The following is a 10,563-nucleotide window of genomic DNA, read 5'->3' on the forward strand; positions in this document are numbered from 1 at the left end:
GGTGGTGTCTTGGCAAAAAATACTATAAAAATGCCATTTCATCATATGGGATGGAAAACATTTGTGGCATGACAGGAAAATATTAATTGTTGCTGCATGGGATTTACAGTAGTCTAGAAATCATTGCTGTTCAGAATTATTGTTACATTTAATTCATATTCAAGTAAAATCTCAAAAAGAATAGGAAAAAAAAAAAAAACATTGATGGGAAAAGTTACATATTTACAGAATATTTTCACATTTCAACATCAGCAGGGCTGTAGACACTACACTGAACCTTCACAAGGGACTCTACCTACAGTTGCAATGTATACACTTCACTGAACCTTCACAAGGGACTCTACCTACAGTTGCAATGTATACACTTCACTCAACCTTAGTTAGAGACTGGACAGGGCTGTAGACGCTTCAGTCATGAATGTCCAATCAAAGGTGTTCAGCTTCAAGTGCAGGAAGTCAGGGGGCAAAGCAGCCAATGAGGAGTGGGTGTCAATATCCATGCAGCCAATCAGGAGCAGGTGTCAATGTCCATGTCTTCAGTATCCTCTGCTTCAGGTCGACAGATCTCCTCTAGAGCCAGTTCTAAAACGGAGAGGACATAGAGAATCATAATGAATGTGTGATACATGGAAGATTAAAGTGATTCATGAAAAGAAAAAGGAGAGAGATATGTCCTACAGTATATTAACTCTCTATGGACTAAATCATATGTTGAGGATGGACTGCTGATCAATATTTATTGATCAGCAGTTGAGCTACTGAGTAATTGAGGGTTGCCTTGCAAGATAAACCAGTAAAACTTTAAAACCCCAAGAGAGGAGAAATTGATCACACCCTTTATGGCCTGAGGATATATTGGTTAGCAGTTGAGTTACTAAGATGTTCAGGCCGTTTCAGGGTTCCCAGAGTCACATCAGAGGTTAGACATTGAAGGGCTGAACAGTGCTTTTCTTTTTCACATTCGCATTGTTCTCTCCAGCACTGCAACTGCAACGATGATGGAATGCGTAACCAGGCCAGCACAGCTAGCTCTGCTCTGCTCTGCTCAGCTCAGCGGTGTGAAAAGGGCAGACAGCTATTCACCTTCGCTCTCTGTGAGGTCTGGGATCCTGCGGAATGTGTCTCTGACAGCAGGGATGATCTGGTCGTACATGTGGAGCACGGGTCGACAATGCTCTGAGAAGCTGGAGTGGTTCAGCAAGAGCCAGTGGAGGAACATCAGGGACTCCCTCAGCAGGTGAACCCCAGGGGAGGACGTCCACTGGGCCTGGGTCTGGGCCTGGGCCTCCTCCCCCTCCCGCCCTCTGATGTCCAGCCACTGCCTGTGTAGCAGCACCACCACGGTCTGGACCACCTGCTCAGACACATTTTGTGGAAATTGCATGCATTACATAATAATCCAGGGGAGGCTGGTGGAGGTAGAAATCGGAGGACGGGGCTCATTGTAATGCATGAAATGGAATTTTGTAATAAATAAAACGGAAGACACACAATTCCAAGCTCTGGTTCTTACCTCACTGTGGCACTGACAGGAAGACTCTATGAAGGTTCCCCAGGTGGAGGCTTTCTGAGTGAACAGCTTGGTTAGAAAACGCACCACCTGTCAAAAGACAACAGTCATACTGTATGAACAGAAAAACATGACCTCTCATTCTGAAAACATTCCCTGTCGGTGATTCCCTGAATGAACATCAGTTGTGAATCAGTTGAATGTGAATCAGTTACAGGTACATTTTTTTTAAAGTAAGTGAATCATCTATCCATCAGTCATCATAAGAAAAAAATCTATGCTAGGACCAGGTGCCCTTGGCAGTCACAATGCTAGAAGAAGGAAGGATTACTTTTAATTGTTTTATTATTAACAGTAGAGGAACTGTATAGAGGGGTAGTGAGGGGTGAAGAGGTCTTTAGGAGGGACAGTCAAGATGGAGCCTGAAGAGATGGAGGTCTTCAGTCTACTTCACTACTATACTGTACTACCTGTATATACTGTTCACACTGCACTTTTCTTTTCAATGACAATAAAGTTGAATCTAATCTAATCTTATCTAATCTAATCTACAGTGGAAGATAGGTAGTGACTCTGCAGTCCTGACAGCAGTGGGAAGCTCCTTCCGCCACCAGGGCACCAAGACAGTGAAAAGCCGTGACCGAGTAGTGCGACCGCTGCATCCTCGTAGAGCCGGCGGTACCAGGCGGCCAGCCGAGGTGGAAGAGTGGAGTGATCGGGCCGGGGTTCGGGGGCTGACCACTGCTTGCGGGTAGGGAGGGGCTGTTCTCTTTACCAACCGGTAGGCGGTAGTAAAACGCTGATATATTTACCTCAACCTCCAGCTGAGACCACTGTCTTTCTGTGACCTGCTTGTCCGGTCGGCTGGTGATGTACTGAAATATCTTCAGGAACAGACAGGAATCTAGACAGGAAATTAAAAATGTACTGTTTACTTCCTTCGAATGAAACAACAGTACAGTATCATCCAATAAGCTCCATCGAATACATTACAGGCCAGTTTCCTGAATACAGATCAAGTCCTGGACTCAATCTCACTGTCTATAGAGACTCTCTGTTCTGCACTCACTTTTTAGTCTAGGACCAGGCTTAGTCTAGGACCAGGCTTAGTCCAGGACCAGGCTTAGTCCAGGACCAGGCTTAGTCTAGGACCAGGCTTAGTCTAGGACCAGGCTTAGTCTAGGACCAGGCTTAGTCTAGGACCAGGAAAGTGGCCCTGTAGGAACGAGACTGAATGGCGATGATCCTTACCCAAATGTGAACATAGTTTAATGGCGACCTCATCATTGTTGACCAGGACAGCCAATAGAGACACAGAGAGAGACAACGTTTGGTAGGAGGAGTCCAGGGAGAGGCATCGCATCATCGCCTGACTAGACAGCACACACTTGAACCTGCACAGGGACACACAAGAGTTAGAAACCTGACTTTAAAGAAGGTGAAATAATGTCACATTCATGAGTCTCTCTCGTAAAAGAGGTTTAATCTCAATGAGAGTCTCACCTGGATGATGAATAAAGGTGAAAGAGAATAGGGTGGCATTGAGGTAGCGGCCACTTAAATGACTGAGCACACATCACCTACTAAAACACACTAGGCAACAAACGCTCCCTTTTGTCTTGTTTTGTGAATGAACAAAAACAACAACTGAACCAGACTTGCCGGGAAAGGTGTGTCTCCTCTGCTCTCTCCGCCAGCACGTTGAGAGTCTCCAGACTGCTTCTCACCAGACACTCCCTCTGAATGGCGTGACAGCTGAACACAGGGTCTGACAGCTGCAGAAGCCTCCGGAACAGCGGGTGCTGGAGCGGCAGCCCCTCTCTGGTTCTGTCTGGGGTCTCAGAGGCCCGCCCGGTCCCGGTCCCGGTCTCTGTGTGGTTCTGTTGGAGCCCGGTCAGGCTGGGCCTGTTGGTTCCCTGTGGTGGACCCGGCGGTTCTCCTCCGGCAGGGCTGTTCTCCTGAGGGTGGCAGGACAGCAGCACATCCACGGCCTCACGGCTCTGAGATGCCACGTGGTAGAGAGCTCTGATGGAGGCGAGGGCGAACTCCTCCTGGTTGCTCAGGGAGTCCTCCATACTGGAGGCCATGCTGCCCTCGGAGGACGACCCAGACAGGGAGCTCCCTCGCAGGGGGCTTTTCCCTGAGCTGTCCATGGCCTCCAGGGTCTGACAGAACAGGCTGATGTGGTAGTCCAGGAGAGGGAGGAGGTGCACGGCACCAGGGCAGCTCCTGTTGGGGTTGGTCCAGGTAGGGTCACAGTGGGGGGAGCGAGGCTGGCTGGGGAGGTACTCAGGGAGGGACATCATGTTGAGGCCAGACATGGCTAGGCTCTGGAGCTGGCTGAAGCGACTGGGAGATTTGTGTACAACCCTCGGTGTCTCTGTGGACGAGCTGCTGGAGCCAACAGAAGATCCTCTGTGAAGTGAAAAATTAACAAACAATAATATGGAAAATGTACCCCCTTTTAGAGATGATTAAAATAAATAAATTCATTGTGTTAACAAAAAAAACTGTGATTCCAGGTGTTCTATCATATTGTACTTTGAATGTCAATGCCATCAACCAAGCTGGAACAATGTGGGCTAGCTTCCCAGACCCAGATTAAGCCTTGTTTAGTCCAGGACTTAATCCGTGTCCAGGAATGCCTTGATGGAGTGAGAGAGAGGGAGAGACTCACGAGCTAAGGTAATTGTTCTGTAGACGGGCAGGCATGGCGTCGAGGCTGATACAGAGCAGGTGACACAGCCCCAGGGAGCTGGGGCTCAGAGGGTGCTGTAGCAGCACACTCAGCAGGGCTGAGCCTACACAGAGCAGAACACAATAACTTTACCTTCCCCAGGAAAAGAGAAATAACGTTTTCATACACCTCAGTCACTGCAAACGTCATTAATTCTACATGACTGGGTAGAATTCTACATGACTGGGTAGATTTCACCTGGAAGATTTGTAGGTAAAATGAAAATCACCTTGGTGATGTTGCACAGTAGGACAGTTGAAAGGGTCGATGTCTTTGATGTCACTCGGTCTTCTACTGGGTGGCTGTTTTCCATCTAAACACAAGACAAACAAAAACTAAACAGTTACAAGTGCCTTCCTAAAATATCGAGTAATGATTTGTTTTGTTTAACTCACTAACTTTGGCAGTTAGGATGCAGGTGGAATTAATAATGGAATAATGGAATGTGAGAGAAATGGTTCCATTCCGTTCCATGCATCACAATGAGCCCGTCTTCCGATTTCTACCTCCACTGATCCATACCCTCTCTTGACCCACAGGCTTTGACTGGCGTAGACCTCGCGGGCAGCTGGGCAGCGAACGTCTCCTTGGTGATGAAGGCGTGGCCTCCGGGCGAGGCCGAGCTGCCGCTCCCGCTGGTGTGTTGGAGAGGAGCCGCAGAGGTGGCCGCCCTGGGGCTTCAGACAGGACAGGAAACCATTTACATAGCCTCTAACAACCTAACCAAGTTAGGCAAATACAGGCCGCTTGATCTAATACTGGTAGTCCAGGTCACCGCCATCGCAGTCACATGCTCGGGGTAATCAGATCTCCTGATAACCTGGAGAGAATTTAATATATGGAGGCACGTAAATACGGTGTGGCAGTCCGCTGAGCTGCAAACGCCTGACTGGATGTAGACGACCAGTCACCATGTCGGGGAAATACTCAAACAGAGTGTTCGAAATTCGCTCACGTAGCAAATGAGGTAGGATGATGAAAAATGAGTCTTGCGTGTCAGACGCATAGGAGTGTCAGACGCACAGGCTCTCTTCCTATAATCAAGACACAACATTGTAGGTAAGGCGGATCAGCACACCTGACACAAGGCCAAGGTGAAGACATCCCTGGACCCCCTGCAGTTTGCCTACCAGGCAGACATTGGTGTGGATGGTGCCATCATCTACCTGCTACGCAGAGCTCACTCCCATTTAGATAAGGCTGGCAGCGCTGTGAGGGTCATGTTCTTAGACTTCTCCAGTGCATTTAACACCTTGCTACTTGCGGATAAGCTGCTGAGGATGCAGGTGGACTTCCCCATTGTTTCCTGGATTACGAACTACCTGACCAAGAGGCCACAGTTTGTACGTTTGCAGGGATGTGTACTGGCACCCAGGGAACAGTTCTGCCTCCCTTCCTCTACACCCTTACTGTGGAGGAGGTGGCCAATAGGAAGATGAGGACCAAACTCCTGGCCATCATGGACAATCCCTCCCGTCCTCTACATGACACTGTGGCAGAGCAGAGAAGCTCCTTTAGCAACAGATTATTACAACCACGTTGCACTAAGGAGCGCTATAGGAGATCTTTTCTGCCTGCCGCAATAAGACTGTATAACTCCTCCTCCGGCTGGCTAGACCGGGGTGATCAGAGTCAGGCTGGGGGATGTTAAATCATACTGGACTGTTCTTACTGTATATAATGTTTTAGATGTCTATTTTATCTTATTCTCTTATTCTATTGTCACTTTATTTTGTTGTTGTTTATGATGCGAGCTGCTGTAACGCCTTAATTTCTCCCCGGGGATCAATAAAGTACCTCTTTATATCTATCTATCTATCTATCTATGAGCTATGGAAAGAAGCTTATGGAATACTGACCTATTTCTGGTCACAGGTGAGGCCACTGCTTTAGTTCCCCTCTCTGAGTTCTTCAGCTTGGTTTTCATCTCGTTCATTTCTGCCTCCTTGAAGAGCAGCTCTGACTGTAAGGACTGCACCTGTGAAGACAACAGCCCCGACAAACCGAAAGCATAATAAGGATGTCAGCTAAATGGATGAGAAGAGTATAATCTATGTGGGCCACCCAATAGTCTTATGTCAGCCATATGGAGGAAAAATAAATAAATAAATAATAATAATAAAGATAATAATAAAATAAAAATAACAATAAATACATAAATAATAATAATAATAATAATAGAAGAAGAAGATTACATATCCCCAAAACCTCTGGATCTCGTAACACAGTAGAGTTTCACAGGAAACCAGTTGCAGCACAGATGCACTGCTACCTTCTTAAAGAGTTCTTTCTCCTTCTCGCTCTGAGCGTGGGCCTTCTCCTTCTCCTTCACCAGCTGTGCCTGCCTCTGCTGCTCCTTCTCCTGCTGGGCCACGCGGAGGGAGTCACGCAGGACCCGGATCTCCCCGTTCTTCATCAGGATCTCCTCCTCCACCTCCTTCAGCTGCACAAGCAGAGGAAGACAAACTCATGGACTTAGATTTACCAGAATGTGGGCACCCCAGTTCGTCACAGGTCGTGAGCTCCCAGCCGTACAGGACATCTACTCTGGGAGGTGCAAGAGGAAGGCCGAAAAGAACCCTAACCCTAACCCGCTCAAATGTCAACACTGTCTCAGGATTTTACCTTTTTCTTGAGTTCTGTTTGTTGAGCCTCCAACTTGCTGCACGACAGCTCTTTCTCTGCCTTGGAATGATGTCCATTGCCTATAAAACAGTAAAATATTTGTTGCATTCACACATTTGTTGTAAGTCGCTTTGGATAAAGGCGTCTGCTAAATGCCATAAATGCAAATGTAACATTGTCCTCACATTTTTCACATGGACTCCTGCAGCCCTACATATTTCCACAGCAAACTCACCAAAGGGATCTTTACATTGAAATCCAAAAGTCTCCCTGCTATTGCTGAGCCCGGCAACAGCACTGTCTCTTGTTTGACCGGTCCGGGCATGATCAGAGGTCTTTCTACCCCCTGAGAACGATCTGCTCGGCTCCCCTGGCCAGGTACCATTGTAGGGCAATGTCACCTTTGAACTTTGACCTCCAGTGTCCCCGGTGACAGCCTGAGATGCAAGGACATCAATCTCTTCAAGGTCGTCTTGAGTGAAGTCATCGTCATCTCCGAAGGGGTCATTGAATGCAGCAGTATTGTGACTCAAGCTTTTAAGCCGCTTCCTCGGTGGATACGCCATACCAGCGGACAGATGAGGCTGGGCCGGAACACCTGGCTGGTTAGCCCAGAGGGAAACAGCGGGCTCCCCAGCCCAGAATCAACCCCTTCCCTGGCCCTGCCACCTGAGAGAAGAGGATAGGTATAATCATTAACAGGGTAGTGACATAGCATTGCCCTTTGACGGTGCAGCGGTAAGAGCTTGGGCTGTTTCTAGCGTCTAGACTGGGCCAGTCTCATTAAACAAGTGTCATCTAGTTAGCTACATTAGCTACTTTACAAGCAGAGATGAGCAAAGAAACTGCAGCTGAGCTGGTTGTCCAGTTATTCAATAACTAAACAGTTGACACCATATTATTGGCATGGTCCAATAGACAAGAAATATAACATATTTTAAACATGTACAACTAGTTATCCTTGTTAATAAGCAGCCCAGATAAGCTGACTTATCAAGCGATACTACAGTTCCGACAGTCAACTCCAAGTTAGTTTTGCTATAAGTTGCTAACTGGCTAGCTGCATTCAATGTGGTCAACAAGTCGACTGTGGCCGTTTAATGACTGCAAACTCCTGGCAGGTTATTACCCACAGCTTATTTAAAAACCAAATTACTTCAAAACTAACTTTAGTTGTTAAATAAGATACCTGCAGGCTAAAGCATCAGTTATGAAGGAGCCCGGGCTTCACAGATGCGCCAGACACAGCGTTGGATCTGCATCGTACGGAACGCTACTGGGGACAAAAAGTGTGGAATGCGAGACACATTTTGGTCAGAGAGGAAAATGAGAATCCAAAGAGACTGAAGCCCAAATTCTCATGTAGCTCCACCTCAATAATCCATACATTAAATAAATATGCTGTAAACCGTGTAGATATAGCACGGGTGGTGCACTGGCTTCAGCCTCGAGGCTGACTCAACTTGGTTCCACTTCAATGTGTTTCATATTACTGGAATAAAGTGAAATGGTGTCAAATGTCAGACTGTTTCAGCTGTGATGGGCATTTCTTGGCATGGTCTTTATTGGCACGTATAGAATCCCACATCTACGTTCAACGTCACATGAAAGGGGACCGGGTCGACTAAATAAGAAGTGCAGTACTCTGATGTCAGTAAAAACAGATACATCTGAGAATCTTTCAAGAACCTGGGGGTTCCTTCACCTCCTCAAAAAGAGTGCATGCAACCACAAAACATATACCGTCAAATATACCGTCTTTGATATACTGGACCTTTCTGTGACGTCATGGGTGATGTAAACCACGATTGGTCGCCTATGGGTTTGAGGAACTCAGAGTGTTTACCACCGAGCGGAGGAACGGAGGAACCACGGAATCACGGAGTCACGGAATCACGGAGTCCAGCAGCAGCTGTGTGAGCGCCAAAGATCGCACTGAAAAGATCATTTTCCCCAGCTGAAAATCAACGTTTTTGCTTTCAGAGACCTGCAGTCGTATTTGCGAGGAGAAGAGACGATCAATTAACATTTTTTTTTGTATGATTGAAGAGGTTTGTCTGTTTTTGCCTTAGCCTTTTGCTACAACAAAGAGAGATGGTGTCGAGTCCGACGGATGTGTGTGTTGTGTTGTTTTTCTCAAGCTTGCTTGAGTTTACACCTTCCTTTTAGAATGTGTGAATTCATTATAATTAACACTTGTCATTGTGTTTGTTATTGTAGCTCATGAGACGTTCATAAAATGAAAACTGAGGTGTCCACCGCTGCAAATTTCATCACCAGTTTATTGAAAACAACTGGTCTGCTATCCGATGAACAACTTCAACACTTCAGCCAGTCTCTTGAAGAATCACTGGGAGGTAAGATGGAAACAAAGATTGGCCCAAATCCATAACCAAAAATAAATTGCATTCACAGCATCTTTTTCCTCTTTTTTTTTTTTTTACAGATTTAGTTTAATTGCAGGTTTCAGTGTTTGCTACTTGTGAAGACGCTAATCTTTCAGGCCTACTTATTGTCAACATTGTCAAAGACATTGTTACAACAAAGACAGGGCAGATTATATTCAATCACAACTCAAACAGATATTTCGTGCTAAGTGTTGTGTTTTTTTTTTTTTGTTCTTTCATTTTCTCTGTTAGAATTACTCCATGGAAATGATTTGGCCTAAATGGCAACAGAACACATCATCCAAAGTGACACACAGTAATGAATCAGGCCACAGGACAACGAGTCCTAAAATAATGTTAGATACCATTTTGAACCTTTGCATTCATAAAAGTTCTGACACTGGCATTTGTGTTCCTTTCACAGAACACTACAAACATCACTGGTTCCCCAACGCCCCCTGCAAAGGCTCAGGGTACAGATGCATCCGAATCAACCACAAAATGGACCCTGTCATAGGTGAAGCGGCCTGCACCATCGGACTGACCAGGGAACAACTCTTCAAACTGCTACCTCGGGAGCTCACTATCTGGGTGGATCCGTACGAGGTTTCCTATCGAATAGGAGAGGACGGCTCCATTTGTGTCCTGTACGAGTCCACACCCCCGTCAGAAACAAACCAGCTGCAGAACCAAGGAGACAACCTAGGCAGCTGCAAAGATGAACTGAGAGTGGGGAGGTCAAGCCCTCCTAAGTCGTACAGTATGATTAGGATCTCCAGCTAGACATGTACATATGAAAGCACCATGGACTTACCCACATTGGATATAAGCTGATTTGTTATTTACCTTTTTTTTTTTTATCAGAAGATTAAATATCTTAGTACACTGAAGATGATCGTTTTCACCATTGTGGATGTTTTCAGAGTTATTTTTCTGTAATGGATTGTTGACTGAAAATCTATTGTATAGAGTAGATGTTTTTAAAGTTGCTATCAATTTCTATTAAAAACTCACTGTGTTTTAATGAAGTGTCATCTGTCGAGCTGTTCGTCTCATCATAACCATATATGTTTGTGTTCTCTCTGCTTTAACTACACAACATTACTTAATTGTTTGTTCTACTCTGACAAATATACAGCCACTGAGCAGAGGAAATGGCTACATTGTGGAGACTGGTGGTGGTAGAAAGCAGAGGATGGGTCCATTGTAATGCATGGAATGAGGAAATGCACGTTTGATACCATTCCTCATTCCATGCATTACAATGAGCCTGTCCTCCAATTTCTACCTCCACCAGCCTCTCC

At 46.0% G+C, this 10,563-nt stretch overlaps 2 protein-coding genes across 2 annotated transcripts; one reads left to right on the forward strand and one right to left on the reverse strand.

The window, feature by feature from the left end:
• Positions 1-128: 128 nt before the first annotated feature.
• atrip (ATR interacting protein) lies at positions 129-8,217 on the reverse strand. Its single transcript, XM_083667994.1, has 14 exons — positions 8,062-8,217; positions 7,108-7,541; positions 6,873-6,952; positions 6,520-6,690; positions 6,107-6,225; positions 4,770-4,924; positions 4,477-4,560; positions 4,188-4,311; positions 3,173-3,925; positions 2,762-2,904; positions 2,323-2,414; positions 1,514-1,600; positions 1,084-1,354; positions 129-582 (listed from the first exon to the last, which is right to left on the reverse strand). The coding sequence occupies exons 2-14, from the start codon at positions 7,436-7,438 to the stop codon at positions 509-511; spliced, it is 2,484 nt and encodes an 827-aa protein (XP_083524120.1). The 5' UTR covers positions 7,439-7,541; positions 8,062-8,217; the 3' UTR covers positions 129-508.
• Positions 8,218-8,463: 246 nt separating this feature from the next.
• On the forward strand, positions 8,464-10,244 carry LOC310804076 (protein BTG1). The gene is made up of 3 exons (XM_083669168.1): positions 8,464-8,923; positions 9,093-9,229; positions 9,684-10,244. Exons 2-3 carry the CDS (start codon positions 9,112-9,114, stop codon positions 10,040-10,042), a joined length of 477 nt encoding a protein of 158 aa, XP_083525294.1. The 5' UTR covers positions 8,464-8,923; positions 9,093-9,111; the 3' UTR covers positions 10,043-10,244.
• The last annotated feature ends 319 nt before the right edge of the window (positions 10,245-10,563 follow it).

The sequence above is a fragment of the Argentina silus genome (genome assembly GCF_951799395.1).
Source record: "Argentina silus genome assembly, chromosome: 4".
NCBI lineage: Eukaryota > Metazoa > Chordata > Actinopteri > Argentiniformes > Argentinidae > Argentina > Argentina silus.